This window comes from Oncorhynchus keta, unplaced genomic scaffold, assembly GCF_023373465.1.
Source record: "Oncorhynchus keta strain PuntledgeMale-10-30-2019 unplaced genomic scaffold, Oket_V2 Un_contig_471_pilon_pilon, whole genome shotgun sequence".
NCBI classification, from domain to species: Eukaryota; Metazoa; Chordata; class Actinopteri; order Salmoniformes; family Salmonidae; genus Oncorhynchus; species Oncorhynchus keta.
The window spans coordinates 42,501-68,675 of record NW_026287918.1 but is presented as its reverse complement, the minus strand read 5'-3'; the positions used below and the strand labels follow the sequence as shown (position 1 = coordinate 68,675).

The following is a 26,175-nucleotide window of genomic DNA, read 5'->3' as shown; positions in this document are numbered from 1 at the left end:
CAAGCTGTATGCTACCAGACCAGAAGCTGTAGCCAGACCAAGCTGTATGCTAGACCAGACCAAGCTGTATGCTAGACCAGACCAAGCTGTATGCTAGCCAGACCAAGCTGTATGCTAGGCCAGACCAAGCTGTATGCTAGACCAGACCAAGGCTGTATGCTAGACCAGACCAAGCTGTATGCTAGGCCAGACCAAGCTGCATGCTAGGCCAGACCAAGCTGCATGCTAGGCCAGACCAAGCTGCATGCTATGGCCAGACCAAGCTGTATGCTAGGCCAGACCAAGCTGCATGCTAGGCCAGACCAAGCTGTATGCTAGGCCAGACCAAGCTGTATGCTAGACCAGACCAAGCTGTATGCTAGACCAGACCAAGCTGTATGCTAGACCCAGACCAAGCTGTATGCTAGACCAGACCAAAGCTGTATGCTAGACCAGACCAAGCTGTATGCTAGACCAGACCAAAGCTGTATGCTAGACCAGACCAAAGCTGTATGCTAGACCAGACCAAGCTGTATGCTAGACCAGACCAAAGCTGTATGCTAGACCAGACCAAGCTGTATGCTAGACCAGACCAAGCTGTATGCTAGACCAGACCAAAGCTGTATGCTAGTCCAGACCAAGCTGTATGCTAGACCAGACCAGCTGTATGCTAGACCAGACCAAGCTGTATGCTAGACCAGACCAAGCTGTATGCTAGACCAGACCAAGCTGTATGCTAGACCAGACCAAGCTGTATGCTAGACCAGACCAAGCTGTATGCTAGGCCAGACCAAGCTGTATACTAGACCAGACCAAAGCTGTACCATCTGGTGTTCTGATGTGGAGAGACTCTTCTCTGCCTTGTCAGCATCATGAGGTTGTTGAGGCTCCCAGAGGATCCACGATAGTCATGTCTCTCTCCTGTATGAACGAGAACATCAAATGCTTAGCAGGACAGGAAAATGGTCCAATTCACACACTAATCAAGAGAACATCCCTGGTAAATCATTACTGCCTCCGATCTGTCGGACTCAAACAAACACACGATTCAATTGTAGATTGTCAGAGGGTTGGAGTGTTTCCCTGGCTATCCGTAATTAAAAACTAAAAACAAAAAATGGCACCATCTGGTCTGCTTAATGAAATGATTTATATTTTAAGTACATTTTAGACTTTTACTCAAGTAGTATTTTACTGGCTGATTCACTTTTACTTGAGTAATTTTCTATTGAGGTATCTTTACTTTTACTCAAGTATGACAATTGCATACTCCCCCCCACTGTGATGCAAATGTTAAAGGGCCGTTCCACAAAATGGATGCCTTTTGCATCCCTTCGACATTTTAAGTATACATTATGCGCTGTATATTATATTTTAAAAGCCTGTAATAATAGATTAAGTGCATGTTAATATAGACCACATGGAAAATTAAATAAAATCACATTTTGAAGTTCCAAAAATATCTGTACCAATGGCAGATTGCCCCTTAAACAGTTCCTACAGTACCGAATAACATACAAAAGTGCAGAACTTCAGTATAATGCCTTTTTTTTATACATTATTTCAACAACTGCATAATGCCCCTGTTTATAAAACAGTACTCACTGGTGGTAATCGGATGTTCGGTCTCGTCTTCTTTTATTGAGAAATCCTCCTCTTTTACTTCAAAATGTTCTTCCTCCTTTTTGATTCTGAAAGCTCCTACCCCTTTTTCCACTTTGACAACGTCGTTCCCATATTCCTCTTTCACTGTAATATCATCCTCTTGTTTCACTATAATATCATCCTCTTGTTTCACTGTAATATCATCCTCTTCTTTCATTCTTCAAGCGTCTTTGCCTCTTTTCACCAGTTTCTTTCTCCGTCGAGATCAGTGAGTTTATGTTCCGGGAGATTAGCCTAGTGCAGCATCAATGTAACACATTTGCTAATTTAACAAGCCAATTACGTTTAAATGAACCAGTAGATAGGTAAACAGAATTATGTTCAAAACACTAAGAGTAATATACACAAGATTAGGTCTAAAGAGCTTCAATTTTTAGGTTTGTTAGCAAAGCACCGCGTGGGTAAACCAGGAACCTTTTGTCGCTGTTGAAGAAGTCTCCCGCCCGTCCACTAGATAATACGTCACGCAAGAAGCATCACCTGAAAAATTCATATCGCCATCTGCTGACTGGAGTGGGTAACGCAAATTGGAAAAATATGAATTACAATGTTCAGTCTGGCAAGCAATGTCATAAGAAGTCATTTAAAAATAACCAGATGTTATGTTCTTACTTCTTACAGCCAATACTTCCCTCCAGGATTGGCCTGCCTATTAGGCAGGATTCTCCATTGATTCTCCAAGATGGCGTAGCAGTCGAACGTCTTGTCGTGTCCCTTGTATATATCGTTTTTTAAATATTTTTTAAACATATTTTCTTCGCATATCTTTTAAAACATTTTGTTAAACCTACCTGCACATGACCATCTGATCATGTATCACTCCAGTGTTAATCTGCAAAATTGTAATTATTCGCCTACCTCCTCATGCCTTTTGCACTCAATGTATATAGACTCCCCTTTTTCTTCCTACTGTGTTATTGACTTGTTAATAGTTTACTCCATGTGTAACTCTGTGTTGTCTGCTCACACTGCTATGCTTTATCTTGGCCAAGTCGCAGTTGCAAATGAGAACTTGTTCTCAACTAGCCTACCTGGTTAAATAAAGGTGAAATATTTTTAGATAGATAGAATAGGGTGCCATACTCCGAGCTACATTGACCAAGGCTCATCACGAACAACACATAACACTTCATATAATGCTGCCCAAATACAATGAAAACTTCTCTCACCCAGTGGCATATGGGCTATTTAGGTGAGCGTTGGTGTCTCCCATCTCCACAGAGGAACACTAGATCTCTGTCAGAGTGACCATCGGGTTCTCGGTATCCTCCCAGACCAAGGCCCTTCTGCCCTGATTGCTCAGTTTGGCCAGGCGGCCCGCTCTAGGAAGAGCCTTGGTGGTTCCAAACCTCTCCTTTTAAGAACGATGGAGGCCACTGTGTTCTTTGGGAACTTCAGAGAGGTAACCTCCCAGACCAAGGCCCTTCTCCCCTGATTGCTCAGTTTGGCCAGGCGGCCCGCTCTAGGAAGAGCCTTGGTGGTTCCAAACCTCTCCTTTTAAGAACGATGGAGGCCACTGTGTTCTTTGGGAACTTCAGAGAGGTAACCTCCCAGACCAAGGCCCTTCTCCCCTGATTGCTCAGTTTGGCCAGGCGGCCCGCTCTAGGAAGAGCCTTGGTGGTTCCAAACCTCTCCTTTTAAGAACGATGGAGGCCACTGTGTTCTTTGGGAACTTCAGAGAGGTAACCTCCCAGACCAAGGCCCTTCTCCCCTGATTGCTCAGTTTGGCCAGGCGGCCCGCTCTAGGAAGAGCCTTGGTGGTTCCAAACCTCTCCTTTTAAGAACGATGGAGGCCACTGTGTTCTTTGGGAACTTCAGAAGGTAACCTCCCAGACCAAGGCCCTTCTCCCCTGATTGCTAGTTTGGCCAGGCGGCCCGCTCTAACTTGGTGGTTCCAAACCTGAACGATGGAGGCCACTGTGTTCTTTGGGAACTTCAGAGAGGTAACCTCCCAGACCAAGGACCTTCTCCCCTGATTGCTCAGTTTGGCCAGGCGGCCCGCTCTAGGAAGAGCCTTGGTGGTTCCAAACCTCTCCTTTTAAGAACGATGGAGGCCACTGTGTTCTTTGGGAACTTCAGAGAGGTAACCTCCCAGACCAAGGCCCTTCTCCCCTGATTGCTCAGTTTGGCCAGGCGGCCCGCTCTAGGAAGAGCCTTGGTGGTTCCAAACCTCTCCTTTTAAGAACGATGGAGGCCACTGTGTTCTTTGGGAACTTCAATGCGGCAGAATTATTATTGTTTTGTCTCCCTTCCCCATATCTGTGTCGGACCTCTACGGACAATTCCTTCCACCTCATCTCAAGGATGATTAATGGAAACAAGATGCACCTGAGCTCAATTTCGATTCTCATAGCAAAGGGTCTGAATACTTATGTAAATATGTTATTTCTGTTTAAATATATATACATTTGTAATAATTTCTAAAAACCTGAATACTTTCCAAAGGCACTGTATGTAGAAACATATATTTCCCTTTGTTTTCCACTAACCCTACCACCCCTTCCCTGATTGGAGGAAACTAATGCACAGCAACTATTAGGCTTCTACGTCCAGCTCATACATACTATGTACATTTTAGACACAATGAATTATACAATAGTTATATTTAGTTTGTTTTTAATCCTATCCTTCAGTCACCCTAAACCTCTCCCATCTATCTCTGAAGACCATCCAGTCCTATCCTTCAGTTACCCTAAACCTCTCCCATCTATCTCTGAAGACCATCCAGTCCTATCCTTCAGTTACCCTAAACCTCTCCCATCTATCTCTGAAGACCATCCAGTCCTATCCTTCAGTTACCCTAAACCACTCCCCTCTATCTCTGAAGACCATCCAGTCCTATCCTTCAGTTACCCTAAACCTCTCCCATCTATCTCTGAAGACCATCCAGTCCTATCCTTCAGTTACCCTAAACCTCTCCCATCTATCTCTGAAGACCATCCAGTCCTATCCTTCAGTTACCCTAAACCTCTCCCATCTATCTCTGAAGACCACCCCGTTCTATTTGCCATATATTTGGCCTTTATATTCTCATAGTTGCGGCAGATAGTAAATAAAAAATAAAAAATTAACATGTTTGCTAAAAGTATTATTATATTATTGATCAATTGTCTGTGACTTTTCAAATCCCCCAGTAGTGCTGTCTGCAGAGTTAGCTCCAGGTAAATGTTAGGAACCCCTAGAGGCTAGGCTAGGAACCCCTAGACAACATCCACTGAAATGGCAGAGCATGAAATTCATTTAGGCTAGGAACCCTAGACAACATCCACTGAAATGGCAGAGCATGGAATTCATTTAGGCTAGGAACCCCTAGACAACATCCACTGAAATGGCAGAGCATGGAATTCATTTAGGCTAGGAACCCCTAGACAACATCCGCTGAAATGGCAGAGCATGAAATTCATTTAGGCTCGGAACCCCTAGACAACATCCACTGAAATGGCAGAGCATGAAATTCATTTAGGCTCGGAACCCCTAGACAACATCCGCTGAAATGGCAGAGCATGAAATTCATTTAGGCTCGGAACCCCTAGACAACATCCGCTGAAATGGCAGAGCATGAAATTCATTTAGGCTAGGAACCCCTAGACAACATCCGCTGAAATGGCAGAGCATGAAATTCATTTAGGCTAGGAACCCCTAGACAACATCCGCTGAAATGGCAGAGCATGAAATTCATTTAGGCTAGGAACCCCTAGACAACATCCACTGAAATGGCAGAGCATGGAATTCATTTAGGCGAGGAACCCCTAGACAACATCCACTGAAATGGCAGAGCATGGAATTCATTTAGGCTAGGAACCCTAGACAACATCCACTGAAATGGCAGAGCATGGAATTCATTTAGGCTAGGAACCCTAGACAACATCCACTGAAATGGCAGAGCATGGAATTCATTTAGGCTAGGAACCCCTAGACAACATCCACTGAAATGGCAGAGCATGAAATTCATTTAGGCTAGGAACCCCTAGACAACATCCGCTGAAATGGCAGAGCATGAAATTCATTTAGGCTAGGAACCCCTAGACAACATCCACTGAAATGGCAGAGCATGAAATTCATTTAGGCTAGGAACCCCTAGACAACATCCACTGAAATGGCAGAGCATGAAATTCATTTAGGCTCGGAACCCCTAGACAACATCCACTGAAATGGCAGAGCATGGAATTCATTTAGGCTAGGAACCCCTAGACAACATCCACTGAAATGGCAGAGCATGAAATTCATTTAGGCTAGGAACCCCTAGACAACATCCACTGAAATGGCAGAGCATGAAATTCATTTAGGCTCGGAACCCCTAGACAACATCCACTGAAATGGCAGAGCATGGAATTCATTTAGGCTCGGAACCCCTAGACAACATCCACTGAAATGGCAGAGCATGGAATTCATTTAGGCTCGGAACCCCTAGACAACATCCACTGAAATGGCAGAGCGTGAAATTCATTTAGGCTCGGAACCCCTAGACAACATCCCCTGAAATGGCAGAGCATGAAATTCATTTAGGCTAGGAACCCTAGACAACATCCACTGAAATGGCAGAGCATGAAATTCATTTAGGCTCGGAACCCCTAGACAACATCCACTGAAATGGCAGAGCTCGAAATTCAAAAACATTTTTGGGATTATTTAACTTTCATACATTCACAAGTGCAATACACCAAATTAAAGTTTAACTTCTTGTTAATCGTGTTCGATTTCAAAAAGGTTAAAGGTCACTTCAGGATACAGCTGTTAGTCTACACTATCCCTAGACAATCCAGTAATGAGAGGAAATGTATAGAATATGTAGGGCTCTATAACATCTCCATCTCATTTTTTTTAACCTAATTCCATTTTCTCCGTTTAGTTTTTCCAGATTTCTGACTTGTCCCTGTATGTCTGGTTTTCGCTCTCTAAATCACACTGTTAATACAATAACAACAACATTGGATGTTCTAAGTCCACAACAACACTTAAACCACATCAGGAGAACACTTTTGAAGTCTAAAAAAAACTAAGACATTTTAATTTTTGTGTGTAGATACCCTTTAATTGAAGTGGCACCAGCAAGAGCCTTGCTTGGTAAGTGGTGTCTCTGTAGCACACAAGAGCCTTGCTTGGTAAGTGGTGTCTCTGTAGCACACAAGAGCCTTGCTTGGTTAGTGGTGTCTCTGTAGCACACAAGAGCCTTGCTTGGTTAGTGGTGTCTCTGTAGCACACAAGAGCCTTGATTGGTTAGTGGTGTCTCTGTAGCACACAAGAGCCTTGCTTGGTTAGTGGTGTCTCTGTAGCACACAAGAGCCTTGCTTGGTAAGTGGTGATTCTGTAGCACACAAGAGCCTTGCTTGGTAAGTGGTGTCTCTGTAGCACACAAGAGCCTTGCTTGGTAAGTGGTGTCTCTGTAGCACACAAGAGCCTTGCTTGGTTAGTGGTGTCTCTGTAGCACACAGAGCCTTGCTTGGTTAGTGGTGTCTCTGTAGCACACAAGAGCCTTGGGTAAGTGGTGTCTCTGTAGCACACAAGAGCCTTGATTGGTTAGTGGTGTCTCTGTAGCACACAAGAGCCTTGCTTGGTTAGTGGTGTCTCTGTAGCACACAAGAGCCTTGCTTGGTAAGTGGTGTTCTGTAGCACACAAGAGCCTGCTTGGCTCTGAGCACAAATCAGCCTTGCTTGGTAAGTGGTGTCCATGATATCATTCTGCCAGGTAGAGCCTTGACTTTTGTAGTGGTGTCTCTGTAGCACACAAGAGCCTTGCTTGGTTAGTGGTGTCTCTGTAGCACACAAGAGCCTTGCTTGGTAAGTGGTGTCTCTGTAGCACACAAGAGCCTTGCTTGGTAAGTGGTGTCTCTGTAGCACACAAGAGCCTTGCATCTGTAGCACACAAGAGCCTTGCATGGTAAGTGGTGTCTCTGTAGCACACAAGAGCCTTGCTTGGTAAGTGGTGTCTCTGTAGCACACAAGAGCCTTGCTTGGTAAGTGGTGTGTCTGTAGCACACAAGAGCCTTGCTTGGTAAGTGGTGTCTCTGTAGCACACAAGTGATCGCAGAGTCTGCTGAACAAATCACAACTGGATTGATGCTAATAACCATGATATCATTCTGCCAGGTAGGCATAGACTACTTTGTAGCTAACATTTAATTGACAAGGTTTGTGGGAAAGCTATTCCATCAACCAGAAGATGGTTGTCATTAGCATCATCGCTAACAGCTACACATAGTGGATCATTACATCATCGCTAACAGCTACACATAGTGGATCATTAGCATCATCGCTAACAGCTACACATAGTGGATCATTAGCATCATCGCTAACAGTTACACATAGTGGATCATTAGCATCATCGCTAACAGCTACACATAGTGGTAAACTGCACTCAGACAGGGGCATTTCCTGGCTGTTTAATCTGGCTTTTTCCATCAACCAGAAGATGGTTGTCATTAGCATCATCGCTAACAGCTACACATAGTGGATCATTAGCATCATTTCCTGGCTAACAGCTACACATAGTGGATCATTAGCATCATCGCTAACAGCTACACATAGTGGTAGACTGCACTCAGACAGGGGCATTTCCTGGCTGTTTAATCTGTCTTTTCCATCAACCAGAAGATGGTTGTCATTAGCATCATCGCTAACAGCTACACATAGTGGATCATTAGCATCATCGCTAACAGCTGTCACATAGTGGATCATTAGCATCATCGCTAACAGCTACACATAGTGGTAGACTGCACTCAGGGGCATTTCCTGGCTGTTTAATCTTCAAAAAGGAAAATACAAATCACATAGGCAAATTTAACATGACAATTTTCAGGCAGATGGTTCAGAATAACTATGACAAAAAATGAATACAAATTATACCATGTCACTTTAGAGACTGGAAGGGTAAAGGGGCATGTGCTCTACACAGGTAGAGTCCTATCTGTCCATGTCACTTTAGAGACTGGAAGGGCAAAGGGGCATGTGCTCTACACAGGTAGAGCCGTATCTGTCCATGTTACCTTTTGCAATGTGGGCACTGCTTCATGTTATGTATGCAACTGAGTGAGAAGTTTTCCTTGATTTTGGGCACCATTTTAATTGATTTTGGGCACCATTATGTGAGGTGTTATTATGTGTTTTTTATTTATTCTTTCCAAACTGCGTTACCCACTCCAGTCAGCAGATGGCGATATGAGTATTTCTGGTGATGCTTCTTGCGTGACGTACAATCCAGTGGACGGAACTGGAGGCTTCTTCAACAGCGACAAAGGCTTCTTATTCAACCAACGTGGTGGTTTGCTAGCGAACATTAAACCGAAATATTGAAGTGTTTAAGAGTAATCTTGTGTATATTACTCTTAGTGTTTTAAACACAATTCTGTGTACATATCAACTCGTTCATTGAAACGTAGATTGCTTGTTAAATTAGCTAATGTGGTACATTGATATTGCACTAGGCTAATCGCCCGGAACATGAGCTCACTAATCTCGACGGAGAAAGAAGCTCTGGTGAAAGGAGAGGAAGAAGCTTTCAGGATGAAAAGGGAGGAAGAGGAGTCTATCACATTGAAAGAAGAGGATGATATTACAGTGAAGAGGAATATGGGAACGAGGTTGTGGAAGAGGAGGAGGTAGAAGCTTTCAGAATCAAAAAGGAGGAAGATGCCGTAATTTTGAAGAGGAAGAACCTTTTGAAGTAAAAGAGGAAGAGGAGGCTATCTCAATTAAAGTGGAGGAGGAAGACGTTTTGGGAGTGAAAAAGGATGAGGCTGAAGATTCGAGTAAGACCAGTGAGCACTGACTTAAAAACGGGCACTAAATATGCATTTCTTGAACTAATGTGGGGTTTGAAAGGGGCATTCTAATGAAGTTCTACAATTTAATACGTTGTTCAGTACTCAATACATTGTTAAAGGTGCTATCCGTCATTGGTACATATATTTTTGTGACTTTTCTATTAGATTTATTTCAATATCCATGTAGTCCACATTAAAGTGCACTTCATCTAACAGGCTTTTCAGAATTCAACATTGGTGCATAATTTCTACTTAAATTGTCAAAGGGACGCAAAAGACACCCTTTTCGTGGAAAGACCCTTTTTACATTTGCAACACAAACAATATCTTAGGAAATCATGAGGAAAGTGGCCATTATAGGCACTTTTCTTATACATATTCATGCCTCTTGTAAGACTCTGTGATTGCAGTAGATGGTCATAAGTTTACCATCTGTTTGATGTTCTCGTTCACACAGGAGAGAGACATGACTATCGTGGATCCTCTGGGAAGCCTCAACAACATCCTGATTCTGACGAGGCAGAGGAGAGTCTCTCCAGATCAGAACACCAGATGGTACAGCTTTGGTCTGGTCTAGCATACAGCTTGGTCTGGTCTAGCATACAGCTTGGTCTGGTCTAGCATACAGCTTGGTCTGGTCTAGCATACAGCTTGGTCTGGTCTAGCATACAGCTTGGTCTGGCCTAGCATACAGCTTGGTCTGGCCTAGCATACAGCTTGGTCTGGCCTAGCATACAGCTTGGTCTGGTCTAGCATACAGCTTGGTCTGGTCTAGCATACAGCTTGGTCTGGCCTAGCATACAGCTTGGTCTGGCCTAGCATACAGCTTGGTCTGGCCTAGCATACAGCTTGGTCTGGTCTAGCATACAGCTTGGTCTGGTCTAGCATACAGCTTGGTCTGGTCTAGCATACAGCTTGGTCTGGTCTAGCATACAGCTTGGTCTGGTCTAGCATACAGCTTGGTCTGGTCTAGCATACAGCTTGGTCTGGTCTAGCATACAGCTTGGTCTGGTCTAGCATACAGCTTGGTCTGGTCTATCAGGGTCTGTGTTTCTGGGTCTGTGTCTTTATGTCAACAGTGACATTTGGTCAGCATGGTCTGGTCTAGCATATGGTTATGCCAGGGTCCCCTGGGCAGTTATGGTTTATTTTTATTTCACCTTTATTTTAGCAGCAGCTTTTAAAAATGTATTTATTTTTATTTCACCTTTATTTAACCAGGTTAGGCTGGTGAGAACAAGTTCTCATTTGCAACTACAACCTGGCCAAGATAAAGCAGTAGCAGTGTGAATAGACAACACAGAGTTACACATGGAGTAAACAATTAACAAGTCAAGGTAGAGATTGTAGACAAAAAACAGGGGTTAGTCTATATGACAATGGGTGCAAAAGGCATGAGGAGGTAGGGGAATAGCATTACAATATTGCAGATTAACACTGGAGTGATAAATGACACAGGCATAATCAGAGTATACAGGTGTGCAGAAAAAGCTAGCAGTTAGCATTGATTCTCAACTAGCAGACCTGGTTAAATAAAGGTGAAGCAGTTAAATGTAAATATAAACAACTGTGGGGATGAGGTAGGTGAAAATGGGTGGGCTGGGCAACATCTAGCCAGTTTAGCAGTAGATTATGTACAGCTGCAGCGATCGGTTAGCTGGACTCGGTGGGCTGATGTTTGAAGCTTTGGGTGAAGGAGATAAGACTAGTCTTTACTTCAGCGGGGGCAAAATTCATTCCAGTTAGCAACCAGGCAGCAGAGTACTAAAGGATAAGGTGGCTAAGACATCATGGCAGTTTCAAATAGAACAGTGTTCCAGGACAGTCAACTAGCATAGATACCTGGTTAAATAAGGTGAAAAAATAAATATACAGTATACCTGTGGTGGCAACAGGCAGTGACCAGTGAGTAGGGGAGCAATATTGCAGCTTAGCATGGGCTGACCAGTGAGATAGCCAAAGCTAGCAGTTAGCTGCTATGGCAAGCTAGCAGTTGGCTGAGATAAAGCTAGCAGTTTACCTAGCAGCAGACTTAGTAGATAACCTGCAGTTAGCAGTGGGCAGACAAGCTAGCAGTATGAAGGTGAGGGCCAGCAACAGTTAGTGGGTTAGCAAGCAAGCAGTGGGTAGTGTTAGCAGGGGCTTTGGTGACAAAACAGATGGACTGGTTAGCAAGCTACATTAGCAGTTTGTTGAGCAGCATACAAGCAAAAGTTTTATAGTTAGCAATGGAGCAAGCAAGCTTCAGGGTTTTTGGGCAAGCTTCATAAGCCAGGATTCAGACACAAGCTAGCATCTGGGACCTGGTTAGCAAGGAATAAGCAGTAATCACTAACCAGTTAGTAATGGACAAGGCAGCAGTTAGCATTACCGGGCAGAGAAGGCATTAGCAGACCGGGTTAGCCTCGTGCTGCAGTTATGCCAGCTTGGTTGAGCTGGCTGGGGACACAGTTAGCAGACCTGGTTAGCAAGCAAGTTAGCAAGGCTAGCAGTTAAGACCTGACAAGCAAACAGTTAGCAAGTAGGTGCAAGCTATTAGCAAACCAGGCAAAGCTAGCTAGTTAGACCAGGGCAAAGCTAGCAGTTAGCAGACCTGGTTAGCAAGCAAGCAGTTAGCAAGGGCTAGCAGTTAGCAGATCGGGCAAAAACTAGCAGTTAGCAGACCGGGTTAGCAAGCAGCAGTTAGCAGACCAGGTTTAGCAAGCTAGCAGTTAGCAGACCGGGTTAGCAAGCAAGCAGTTAGCAAGGGCTAGCAGTAGCAGGCAGAAGCTAGCAGTTAGCAGTTAGCAAGCTAGCAGTTAGCAGACCGGGTTAGCAGACCTGGTTAGCAAGCAAGCAGTTAGCAGGCTAGGACTAGCAGTTAGCAGACTGAGCAGACAAGCTAGCAGTTAGTAGACCGGGCAGACAAGCTAGCAGTTAGCAGACCTGGTTAGCAAGCAAGCAGTTAGCAAGGACTGCAGTTAGCAGACTGAGCAACAAGCTAACAGTTAGCAGACCGGTTAGCTAAACAAGCTAGCAGTAGTAGACCAGGGCAAGCTAGCAGTTAGCAAGGCCGGGCAGGCAAGCAGCAGTTAGCAGACCGGGCAGGCTAGCAGTTAGCAGACCTGGTTAGCAAGCAAGCAGTTAGCAGTAGCAGTTAGCAGACCGGGCAGGCAAGCTAGCAGTTAGCAGGCCGGGCAGACAAGCTAGCAGTTAGCAGACCTGGTTAGCAAGCAAGCAGTTAGCAAGGACTAGCAGTTAGCAGACCGGGCAGACAAGCTAGCAGTTAGCAGACCGGGCAGCAAGCAAGCAGTTAGCAGGGCTAGCAGTTGGCAGACAAGCTAGCAGTTAGCAGACCGGGCAGGCAAGCTAGCAGTTAGCAGACCTGGTTAGCAAGCAAGCAGTTAGCAAGGGCTAGCAGTTAGCAGACCGGGCAGACAAGCTAGCAGTTAGCAGACCGGGCAGGCAAGCTAGCAGTTAGCAGACCGGGCAGGCAGCAGTTAGCAGACCGGGTTAGCAAGCAAGCAGTTAGCAGCAGTTAGCAGACCGGGCAGACAAGCTAGCAGTTAGCAGACCTGGTTAGCAAGCAAGCAGTTAGCAAGGGCTAGCAGTTAGCAGACCAGACAAGCTAACAGTTAGCAGAGCAGTTAGCAAGCAAGCAGTTAGCAGACCGGGCAGACAAGCTAGCAGTTAGCAGACCGGGCAGGCAAGCTAGCAGTTAGCAGACCGGGCAGGCAAGCTAGCAGTTAGCAGACCTGGTTAGCAAGCAAGCAGTTAGCAAGGGCTAGCAGTTAGCAGACCGGGCAGACAAGCTAGCAGTTAGCAGACCTAGACAAGCTAGCAGTTAGCAGACCTGGTTAGCAAGCTAGCAGTTAGCAGACCGGGAAGCTAGCAGTTAGCAGACTGGGCAGGCAAGCTAGCAGTTAGCAGACCTGGTTAGCAAGCAAGCAGTTAGCAAGTTAGCAAGGACTAGCAGTTAGCAGACCGGGCAGACAAGCTAGCAGTTAGCAGACCTGGTTAGCAAGCAAGCAGTTAGCAAGGGCTAGCAGTTAGCAGACCGGGCAGGCACGCTAGCAGTTAGCAGACCAGGTTAGCAAGCAAGCAGTTAGCAAGCTAGCAGTTAGCAGACCTGGTTAGCAAGCAAGCAGTTAGCAGGGCCTAGCAAGCAAGCAGACCGGCAGACAAGCAAGCAGTTAGCAACCGGGCTAGCAAGCAAGCAGTTAGCAAGCTAGCAGTTAGCAGACCAGGCAAGCTAGCAGTTAGCAGACCGGGTTAGCAAGCAAGCAGTTAGCAGACCAGGCAAGCTAGCAGTTAGCAAGCAAGCAGTTAGCAAGGACAAGCAGTTAGCAGACCTGGCTAGCAGTTAGCAGACCAGGCAAGCTAGCAGTTAGCAGACCTGGTTAGCAAGCAAGCAGTTAGCAAGGGTAGCAGTTAGCAGACCAGGCAAGCTAGCAGTTAGCAGACCAGGGTTAGCAAGCTAGCAGTTAGCAGACCAGGTTAGCAAGCAGTTAGCAGACCGGGCAGACAAGCTAGCAGTTAGCAGACCCGGGCAGGCAAGCTAGCAGTTAGCAGAGGGCTAGCAAGGGCAAGCTAGCAGTTAGCAGACCTGGTTAGCAAGCAAGCAGTTAGCAGACCAGACAAGCTAGCAGTTAGCAGACCGGGTTAGCAAGCAGCAGTTAGCAAGCAAGCAGTTAGCAGAGGGCAGACAACCAGGCAAGCTAGCAGTTAGCAGACCGGGCAGGCAAGCTAGCAGTTAGCAGACCTGGTTAGCAAGCAAGCAGTTAGCAAGGGCCTGGTTAGCAAGCAAGCAGTTAGCAAGGACTAGCAGTTAGCAGACCTAGCAAGCAAGCAGTTAGCAAGCAAGCAGTTAGCAGACCTAGGTAAGCAGACCAAAGCTAGCAGTTAGCAGGCCGGGCAGGCAAGCTAGCAGTTAGCAGACCTGGTTAGCAAGCAAGCAGTTAACAAGGGCTAGCAGTTAGCAGACCGGGCAGGCAAGCTAGCAGTTAGCAGACCGGGTTAAGCTAAGCTAGCAGTTAGCAAGCAAGCAGTTAGCAGACCGGGCAGACAAGCTAGCAGTTAGCAGACCGGGCAGGCAAGCTAGCAGTTAGCAGAGCAAGCAAGCAGTTAGCATAGCATTATGGATCAGGGCTAGCAGTTAGCAGACCAGGCAAGCTAGCAGTTAGCAAGCCGGGCAGGCAAGCTAGCAGTTAGCAGACCTGGTTAGCAAGCAAGCAGTTAGCAAGGGCTAGCAGTTAGCAGACCGGGCAGACAAGCTAGCAGTTAGCAGACCGGGCAGGCAAGCTAGCAGTTAGCAGACCAGGCAGGCAAGCTAGCAGTTAGCAGACCAGCAAGCAAGCAGTTAGCAAGGGACCTGGTTAGCAGGCCGGGCAGTTAGCAAGCTAGCAGTTAGCAGACCTGGTTAGCAAGCAAGCAGTTAGCAAGGACTAGCAGTTAGCAGACAAGCAGTTAGTTAGGGTTAAACAGACCTGGCCAGGCAAGCTAGCAGTTAGCAGGCCGGGCAGGCAAGCTAGCAGTTAGCAGACCTGGTTAGCAAGCAAACAGTTAACAAGGGCTAGCAGTTAGCAGACCGGGCAGGCAAGCTAGCAGTTAGCAGACCTGGGATCAGGCTAACTGTTAGCAGACCTGGTTGCAAGCAAGCAGTTAGCATTTGACTAAACTTAGCAGACTGGACACAGACAAGCTAACAGTTAGCAGGCCGGGCAAACAAGCTAGCAGTTAGCAGACCAGGGCAAGCAAGCAGTTAGCAGACCGGGCAGACAAGCTAACAGTTAGCATACCTATTTGCAGAGCAAGCTAAGCAGTTAGTAGACCTGGGGCAAGCTGCAGTTAGCAAGGCAAGCAGTTAGCAGACCCAAGACAAGCTAGCAGTTAGCAGACCTGGCTAGCAAGCAAGCAGTTAGCAGACCAGGCAAGCTAGCAGTTAGCAGACTGGGCAGACAAGCTAGCAGTTAGCAGACCTGGTTAGCAAGCAAGCAGTTAGCAAGGGCTAGCAGTTAGCAGACCTGGGCAGACAAGCTAGCAGTTAGCAGACCTGGTTAGCAAGCAAGCAGTTAGCAAGAAGCAGTTAGCAGACCAGGCTAGCAGTTAGACAGACCAGGCAGACAAAGCTAGCAGTTAGCAGACCTGGTTAGCAAGCAAGCAGTTAGCAAGGGCTAGCAGTTAGCAGACCTGGGCCCGGCAGTTTAGCAGTTAGCAGACCAGGGCCCGGCAGTTTAGCAGTTAGCAGACCGGGTTAGCAAGCAGATAGCAGTGGCTAGAAAGTTAGCCTTGGGGTGGGGGGGGGGGGGCGTCGCGATGGAGGTAAGTCTGTTTTTGCCTCTTCGTGCGGTGACGTCGATAGACCAGCTTGGTCTAGCATACAGCTTGCTCTATCAGGGGCTGGATTTCTGTAAGGCACTTTATGACAACAGTGACATCAGCATCCATAATGATATGTGTCTGTGTCCCCTCTTTATGGTTACCAGGACAACGCTAGCCCTTCCGTCCTCCCGGAGTCCCCGTGGCGTGCCTCTCCCGGTAGCACCTTACTGCTGGGTATGAAGAGGTTGTCTGTGCTGCTGGTGGACTGCAGGAAAACAACGGGGCTGAGTGGAACTGTGAGAAGAGGAGAAGAGAAGAAAGGATCAGATTTGACACATCAAAGTAAGTGCTGTAGTTTAGTTTGAACAAATAAATAGATCTGCCCACTGGTATCTGTTACCAGGACAACCAGCAGAGTTCTGTTAGTTGACAGGAAGGATAGGACTGGTATATAAACTGAAAAAGGATGGATGTTGTGACATATCATAACAGTTAAAAGGACTTCTGCCAATGAAAAGAGAGAAAGTTGACAATAGACCATATAAAACCTTGATTAAAATTAGATTTAATGAAAAGAGAAACCAATAGACCATATAAAACCTTGATGAAAGTTAGCTTTAGAGAGAAAGTTTCAAGATGATCTGATGTAAGGTGCTTGTTTTACAAAAACGTTTCCATAAAACATTATGGATGTTACATTGCCTGTCCCAGTCAACGCCCCTATCTTTACAAGACTGTAGAACAGGCAAACTAAACTCAAGACACTGTTAATTAATGAACTAATACTGGAGGAAAGCTGTGATCAGGCTGCCCACTCAAGAGAAAGCTTCAAACTGTAACCAGTGCCTGCAACCTGGTTATCAATCAACCTACCAGGGTAGTGACAAACAGTAGAGGAATGAAATCATCAACATGGTTTGATCATATCTTTACTAATGCTGCAGAATCAGTATCCAGATCCATCAGATGTAGTGATCACAATATAGTAGCCATGTCTAGGAAAACCACTGTTCCAACGGCTGGGACTAATACTGTGTATAAGAGGTCATACAATTTTTTTGTAGTGATTCCTATGTTGTTGATGTAAATAATATTTGTTGGTCCTATTATTTTTAAATATTATTAAACCGTGGTGTGTAATGATGAGCAACCAGACGCTGCCCTTGACACATTTGAAACTGCTTATCCCAGTTACTAATAAGCATGTACCCATTAAGAAAACGACTGTAAAAACTGTTAAATCCACGTGGATTGATGAGTAATTTAAAAATGGTATGATGAAGAGGGAGGCAAAAGAGATGGCATATAGGTCTGGCTGAATAACTGATTGGCAAACCTATTGCAAATTGAGAAATCATTTGACTAAACTGAATATAAAGAGTAACGACACTATGAAACAAAGATAAATTACATGAAGAAGGATTGTAAAAAGCTTCAATGGAATTTTGGGCAAAAAAAATCAACAATGACAAGTCACTGGTGTCTGACAACGTGATGGAAAATTGAGGATAATAGCGGCCGATATTGCCATTCCTATTTGCCTTGTCTTTAATTTAAGCCTACTAGAAAGTGTGTTCCCTCAGGCCTGGAGGGAAGCTAAAGTCATTCCACTACCCAAGAATAGTAAAGCTCCCTTTACTGGCTTAAATAGCCGACCAATCAGCCTGTTACCAACACTTACATTTTTGGAAAAAAAATAGTTTGTCCAGATACGATGCTATTTTACAGTAAACAAATATAGACTTTCAGCTTATAGGGAAGGACATTCAACAAGCACAGCACTTACAAATGACTGATTGGCTGAGAGAAATTGATGATAAAAATATTGTTGGGGCTGTTTTGTTAGACTTTTGACATTATCGATCATAGTCTGCTGCTGACAAAAACGTATGGCTTTACACCCCCTGCTGTATTGTGGATAAAGAGTATTTTTTTTAAACATTTTTTAAAGCGAACCTTTATTTAACTAGGCAAGTCAGTTAAGAACAAATTCTTATTTTCAATGACTGCCTAGGACTGCCTTGTTCAGGGACAGAAGGACAGAGTTTTACCTTGTCAGCTCGGGGATAATATCCAGCAATCTCTCGGTTACTGTCCTACCGCTCTAACCGCTAGGCTACCTGCCGCACCAGAGCGACCTGTCTAACAGAACACAGTGTTCTTTAATGGAAGCCTGTACAACAAAATCAAGGTAGAATCAGGAATTCCCCAGGGCAGCTGTTTGGCACCTTCTTTTTTCAATCTTTACCAACAACATGCCAATGACATTTGAGTAAAGCCAGTGAGTCTATGTATGCGGATGACTCAACACTGTACACGTCAGCTACTACAGCGACTGAAATGACTGCAACACTTAACATAGAGCTGCAGTTAGTTTCAGAATGGGTGGCAAGGAATAAGTTAGTCCTAAATATTTCTTATTACTTTAAGTTACATGGACTACTATGCTAATTCTGTAGCGGTATTGTTAGAGGGGGGTAAATATGAAGATTTTGTTGGTGCACCAGGCAGGTATTAACCCTAGTTATTAAAGTTAGTTATTACCTATTATAACATTATTATTATTTTTAAATATTATTAAAACCGAAAGGATGAGAGTAGAATAGATAGAGTAGCGCTTCCAGGCACATTCTAAACATGATGGAGTCTTAAAGGAGGACTGTAGCATCTAATGATGAAGCCCCTTAAAGGAGGACTGTATCTAAAGATGAAACATTATGTCTGTGTAGCATCTAATGATGAAACATATGGAGTCTGAAACAGCTGCTGATCTAATGTGAAACTTAAAAAGGAGGACTGTAGCATCTAATGATGAAACATTATGGAGTCTTAAAGGAGGACTGTAGCATCTAATGATGAAACATTATGGAGTCTTAAAAAGGAGGACTGTAGCATCTAATGATGAAACATTATGGAGTCTGAAAGGAGGACTGGAGCATCTAATGATGAAACATTATGGAGTCTAAAAGGAGGACTGTAGCATCTAATGATGAAACATTATGGAGTCTTAAAGGAGGACTGTAGCATCTAATGATGAAACATTATGGAGTCTGTAAAGGAGGACTGTAGCATCTAATGATGAAACATTATGGAGTCTGAAAGGAGGACTGTAGCATCTAATGATGAAACATTATGGAGTCTTAAAGGAGGACTGTAGCATCTAATGATGAAACATTACTTAAAGGAGGACTGGAGCATCTAATGATGAAACATTATGGAGTCTTAAAGGAGGACTGTAGCATCTAATGATGAAACATTAGTCTTAAAGGAGGACTGTAACTCCCCCTGAAACATTATGGAGTCTGGAGGACTGCATCTAATGATGAAACATTATGGAGTCTTAAAGGAGGACTGTAGCATCTAATGATGAAACTCCCTGTAGTGATTAAAGGAGGACTGTAAACTAATGATGAAACATTATGGAGTCTTAAAGGAGGACTGTCCATCTGATGACCATTATGGAGTCTTAAACAGCTGCTCTCTCTCCCTGTAGCTCCCCCTCTCTCTCCCTGTAGTGCTGTACTGAAACAGCTGCTCCCCCTCTCTCAGGAACTGCTAAGTGATTCCATGAAAACAGTAGTGCTGTACTGAAACAGCTGCTCCCCTCTCTCTCCCTGTAGTGCTGTACTGAAACAGCTGCTCCCCTTCTCTCTCCCTGTAGTGCTGTACTGAAACAGCTGCTCTCCCTCTCTCTCCCTGTAGTGCTGTACTGAAACAGCTGCTCCCCCTCTCTCTCCCTGTAGTGCTGTACTGAAACAGCTGCTCTCCCTCTCTCTCCCTGTAGTGCTGTACTGAAACAGCTGCTCTCCCTCTCTCTCCCTGTAGTGCTGTACTGAAACAGCTGCTCTCCTCCCTGTAGTGTTGTACTCAGCTGCTCCCTGTAGTGCTGTACTGAAACAGCTGCTCCCCCTGTAGTCTCTCCCTGTAGTGCTGTACTGAAACAGCTGCTCTCCCCCTCTCTCCCTGTAGTGCTGTACTGAAACAGCTGCTCCCCCTCTCTCTCCCTGTAGTGCTGTACTGAAACAGCTGCTCTCCCTCTCTCTCCCTGTAGTGCTGTACTGAAACAGCTGCAAAAACAGCGTGATGTACGTTGCTGGATGCTGGAAACAGCCTCACTCTGCTGCTTTTCCAGTTGTACTTTACAGCTGCTCCCCCTTCTCTCCCTGTAGTGTTGTATGTCTGAAACATAAAAAAACCTTTTCAACATAAAACTGTACAAAATAAACTCAGCAAAAAAAAAGCTGTACAGATCTTTTTCAGGACCCTGTCTTTCAAAGTATTATGTCATAAAAAGCTGCCAAATAACTTCCCTGATGTTAATTGTAAAGGGTTTAAACACTGTTTCCCTGGCTTGTTCTGTACCATAAACAATGAATATGCTCCCCTGTGGTGCTGTACTGTAAGACAGCTGCTCAGCTTACAGACGGTAGGCAATTAAACAGCTGTCACAGTTATGAAAACTTAGGACACTAAAGAGGCCTTTCTCCCTGTATTCTGTAAAAACACCAAAGAAAGATGCTCAGGGTCCCTGCTCATCTGCGTGAACGTGCCTTAGGCATGCTGCAAGGCATGAGGACTTCAGATGTGGCCAGGGGAATAAATTGCAATGTCCGTACTGTGAGATGCCTAAGACAGTTATGCTACAGGGAGACAGGACGGACAGCTTATCATGCTCCTCACCAGCAGTGGCAGACCACGTGTAACACCACCTCTACAGGATCGATGCATCCGAACATCACACCTGCAGGACAGGTACAGAATGGCAACAACAACTGCCCGAGTTACACCAGGAACAATGACAATCCCTCCATCAGTGCTCAGACTGTCCGCAATAGGCTGAGAGGGGCTGGACTGGGGGCTTGTAGGCCTGTTGAAAGGCAGGTCCTCACCAGACATCACCAGCAATAACGTCGCCTATAGGCACAAACCCACCGTCGCTGGACCAGACAGGACTGGCAAAAAGTGCTCTTCACTGACAAGTCGCAGTTTTGTCTCCAGGGTGATGGTCAGATTTCGCGGACGTCGAAGGAATGAGCGTTACACCCTCCAGGCCTGTACTCTGGAGCGGGATCGATTTGGAGGTGAAGGGGCCGTCATGGTCTGGGGCGGTGTGTCACAGCATAATTTTTTATTTTATTTTAATTTTTACCTTTTATTTAACCAGGCAAGTCAGTTAAGAACACATTCTTATTTTCAATGACGGACTGGGAACAGTGGGTTAGCTGCCTGTTCAGGGGCAGAACGACAGATTTGTACCTTGTCAGCTCGGGGTTTGAACTCGCAACCTTCCGGTTACTAGTCCAACGCTCTAACCACTAGGCTACCCTGCCGCCTCATCAGACTGAGCTTGTTGTCATTGCAGGCAATCTCAACTCTGTGCGTTACAGGAAGACATCCTCCTCCCTCATGTGGTACCCTTCCTGCAGGCTCATCCTGACATGACCCTCCAGCATGACAATGACACCAGCCATACTGCTCGTTCTGTGTGTGATTTCCTGCAAGACCGGAATGTCAAAGTTCTGCCATGGCCAGCGAAGAGCCCGGATCTCAATCCAATTGAGCATGTCTGGGACCTGTTGGATTGGAGGGTGAGGGCTTGAGCCATTTCCCCCAGAAATGCCTTGGTGGAAGAGTGGCGTAACATCTCACAGCAAGTACTGTCAAATCCGGTGCATTCCATGAGGAGGAGATGCACTGCAGTACTTAATGCAGCTGGTGGCCACACCAGATTCTGACTGTTACTTTTGTTTTTGATTTGGAAAATGTTAAGGGGTCTGAATACTTAACAAATGCAGTGTGTGTGTGGGTCTGTGTGTCTGTGTATACTGAACCAAAATATAAACAACAATTTCAACGATTTACAGCTCATATAAGTCAGTCATTAATTAAATTATGCCCTAATCTATGGACTTTACATGACTGGGCAGGGAAGCCCACCCATTGCGTGGCCCAGCCAATCAGAATGAGTTTTTCCCCACAAAAGGGCTTCATTACAAAGAGAAATACAACTCTGGTGGCTGGTCTCAGACGATGTGGAGGTCCTGGGCTGGTGTCGTAATATGTCATTATGACATCATGGATGAATTCTAGAATATACCATATATCCTAGGTCCTGGGCTGGCGTCGTTATATGTCATTATGACATCATGGATGAATTCTAGAATATACCATATATCCTAGGTCCTGGGCTGGCGTCTTTATATGTCATTATGACATCATGGATGAATTCTAGAATATACCATATATCCTAGGTCCTGGGCTGGCGTCTTTATATGTCATTATGACATCATGGATGAATTCTAGAATATACCATATATCCTAGGTCCTGGGCTGGCGTCTTTATATGTCATTATGACATCATGGATGAATTCTAGAATATACCATATATCCTAGGGTCCTGTACTGCCAAATTCTCTAAAACGATGTTGGAGGAGGATTCTGGCAGAGAATTTAACATTCAATTATCTGGTAAGTGAACAGCTCCAGTGGATATTCCTGCAGTCATTGCCAATCGCTCCCTCAAACCTTGAGACAATCTGCGGCATTGTGTTGTGTGACAAAACTGCACATTTTTAAGTGCCATTTTATTATCACCAGCACAAGGTGCACCTGTGTAATAATCAAGCTGTTCAATCAGCTTCTTGATTTGCCACACCTGTCAGGTGGATGGATTATCTTGGCAAAGAATAAATGTTCACTAAATTCTGCAATCTTTTTTTTCAGCTCATGAAACATCCAACACTTTACATGTTTATATTTTTGTTTATTGTTGCTACTATTAGTTACTATCAGTTTTAGGAACATCTTTCCAAATATTTCACCTTTATTTTTTTACTTTACCCAAAATATGACATCAGCGATAATCAAAATGTTGAAAATCTGTGAATGTCTAAATAAGAAATTGGTCCATTTAAACAGCAATGTGCCGAACCCTTTCAACTACGGGAGATGTTACTGATGTGCTTTGTCTTTCAACAACGGGGAGATGATACTGATGTGCTTTGTCTTTCAACAACGGGAGATGTTACTGATGTGCTTTGTCTTTCAACAACGGGGAGATGTTACTGATGTGCTTTGTCTTTCAACTGGACGGGGAGATGTTACTGATGTGCTTTGTCTTTCAACTACGGGAGATGTTACTGATGTGCTTTGTTGTCTTTCAACACGGGAGATGAGGACTGATGTGCTTTGTCTTTCAACAACGGGGAGATGATACTGATGTGCTTTGTATCTGCAAGGAAAAACACGTGGACTTCCACAGGATTGGAGTTATTTTATGTTTGAGGACTGGACTGCTGAGGACTGGACTGCTGCAGGAAAATAAGGAAGATATGTACAGGCCTGGTGTCAGAAGGGACTGCAAAGGACTGGATTCTGCAAACTGCTGAGGTGGACTGCTGAGGGATTGGACTGCTGAGGACTGGGGTAACGTCATTTTCCCCTTTCTGATTGTTTGGGGCATCGGGGAAAAAGCTTGTCCGGAGAAGACAAGGTGAGCGCTACCATCAGTCCTGTGTCATGCCAACAGTAAAGTATCCTGAGACCATTCATGTGTGGGGTTGCTTCTCAGCCAAGGGAGTGGGCTCACTCACAATGTTGCCCAAGAATACAGCCATGAATAAAGAATGGTACCAACACATCCTCCGAGAACAACTTCTCCCAACCATCCAGGAACAGTTCAGTGACGAACAATGCCTTCTCCAGCATGATGGAGCACCTTGCCAGAAGGCAAAAGTGATAACTAAGTGGCTCGGGGAACAAAACATCGATATTTTGGGTCCATGGCCAGGAAACTCCCCAGACCTTAATCCCATTGAGAACTTGTGGTCAATCATCAAGAGGCGGGTGGACAAACAAAAACCCACATTCTGACCAACTCCAAGCATTGATTATGCAAGAGTGGGGCTACGGCCAGATTTAACAATCTTGGTGTGTTAATTGACAGCATGCCAGGGCAGATTGAGGTCTTGAAAAAGATGGGTCAACATTGCAAATATTGATTCTTTGCATCAACTTCCATGTCATTGTCAATAAAAGCCTTTGACACTTATGAAATGCTTGTAATTATACTTCAGCATTACATAGTGACATCTGACAAAAATTATCCAAAGACACAGAAGCAGCAAACGTATTGGAAATGTAATATTTGTGTCATTCTCAAAACTTTTGGCCACAACTGTAGGTCGCATTCTATATCATACAGCTATGAAAGTTATATATTTAGAACCACCTGCTCGATTGGAATCCTGTGACGTCTGTGTCTTGAGTGTTCTAGAACTGTCTAGTTTTTTGTGTTCTGACTTGTAGAACAGGATGAATAAATAAGTCTTGTAAACATCAGTAATTATCAGGAAACTCTAAAATATTTGTTTTAAAATCACACCAAGATTGTTAAAACTGGCCTCGGGTTATTGAGGGATCTGATTAGGATTTATCCTCGTAGCAAAGCTGTTTCATCATGTGGAGGTTTCATTCAGGTCTCTATTTAAAAAAAAAAGCTTTTTCTTTTTGGCAGGAGACAGACCAGGCTCAGAGGAACCAGAGCCAGGGACGTCCAAACCAGCAAGACGACACCAGTGTTCCCACTGTGGAAAGGGTTGTAACCTCTTATGGGAGCTGAAACAACATGAGAGAATACACACAGGGGAGAAGCCTTTCCACTGCTCCCAGTGTGGAAAAAGTTTTGGCCATAAAGGAACCCTGAACAAACACGAGAGAATACACACAGGGGAGAAGCCTTACCACTGCTTCCAGTGTGGAAAGAGTTTTAACCTGTTAGGTTCTCTGAAACGACATGAGAGATTACACACAGGGCAGAAGCCTTACCACTGTTCCCAATGTGGAAAGGGTTGTAACCTCTTATGGGAGCTGAAGCAACATGAGAGAACACATACAGGGGAGAAGCCTTACCACTGCTCGCAGTGTGGAAAGAGTTTTAACCAGAAAGGACACATGAAAGCTCACGAGAGAATACACACAGGGGAGAAGCCTTACCACTGCTCTCAGTGTGGAAAGAGTTTTAGCCGGTTAAGGAACCTGAAAGTTCATGAGATAATACACACAGGGGAGAAGCTTTTCCAGTGCTCCCAGTGTGGCAAGTGTTTTAACCAGTTAGGGGCCATGAAACAACATGAGAGAATACACACGGGGGAGAAGCCTTACCACTGCTCCCAGTGTGGAAAGTGTTTCAACTGGTCAGGGGATCTGAAAAAACATGAGAGATTACACACAGGGGAGAAGCTTTACCACTGTTCCCAATGTGGAAAGGGTTGTAACTTATTATGGGATCTGAAACAACATGAGAGAACACACACAGGGGAGAAGCCTTACCACTGCTCGCAGTGTGGAAAGAGTTTTAAACTGAAAGGACACCTGAAAGCTCACCAGAAAATTCACACGGGGGAGAAGCCTTACCACTGCTCCCAGTGTGGAAAGTGTTTCAGCCGGTCAGGTGATCTGAAGAAACATGAGGAATACACACAGGGGAGAAGCCTAACCACTCCTCCCAGGGTGCAAAGCTTTTGCCCATTTAGGAAGCATGGAAGAACACATGAGACTGCACACAGAGGAGAAGGCTTACAAAATCTCAGACTGGGAAAACATATTAATCATAAGTCATATTACACTTAAATGTCATTAGAGAATCCACACAGGAGAGAAATTACTTCTCTTAGCGTGTATATTGATATTTCACATCACATTGACTTAAAATTCATCAGAGAACATACACAGTGCTCCCGTTGTCTTATATTGTTGACTGACAATGTGTTTACCTGTCTTTACCAGATGAAATTAAATGGTACAGGGTATACTCAAACATATATTTGTTTGTTTTTATTAGAAAACATTACCATATTAAATTGTTTCTTCCAATTATTGATAAACATGAACCTGTTAAGAAACTGACTGTTAGAACTGTTAAGGCTCCATGGATCGATGAGGAAATGAAAAACTGTATGTTTGAAAGAGTTGGGGGCAAAAGGAGTGGCTAATAAGTCTGGCTGTTTTATGCAAATGGAGAAATGATGTGACCAAACTCAACAAAAGAAGAAGAACCTTTATTATGAAGCCAAGATCAATGATATAAAGATGGGAAGAAAACAGGGAGCAATTATATTATAATTATATTCATGCATAAAATAAACAAATAATGAAAGAAAAGCAGTTTGTTTGAATTTTGTAAAGTTATTGTGGGAGAATTGTTATCGATCAATAATGACAAAGCTCCTGGGATTGACAACAGATGGAAAGTTACTGAGGAGGGTAGCTTACTCTATAGCCACTCATATCTGTCATATTTTTAATCTGAGCCTGGAGGAAAGTCTTTGTCCTCAGGCCTGGAGGGAAGCCAAATTAATTTCGCTACCCAAGAGTGGTAAAGCGGCCTTTACTGGTTCTAACAGCAGACCTATAAGCTTGCTGCCAGCTCTTAGCAACCTGTTGGAAGAAATTGCAAATACAATGCTATTTC

General features: G+C 44.6%; 1 protein-coding gene across 1 annotated transcript; it reads left to right on the top strand.

Moving 5' to 3' along the window:
- The first annotated feature begins 8,857 nt into the window (after nucleotides 1-8,857).
- LOC118370648 (zinc finger protein 501-like) lies at nucleotides 8,858-25,334 on the top strand. The gene is made up of 4 exons (XM_052509572.1): nucleotides 8,858-9,389; nucleotides 9,862-9,959; nucleotides 15,869-16,046; nucleotides 24,220-25,334. Exons 2-4 carry the CDS (start codon nucleotides 9,957-9,959, stop codon nucleotides 25,332-25,334), a joined length of 1,296 nt encoding a protein of 431 aa, XP_052365532.1. The 5' UTR covers nucleotides 8,858-9,389; nucleotides 9,862-9,956.
- The last annotated feature ends 841 nt before the right edge of the window (nucleotides 25,335-26,175 follow it).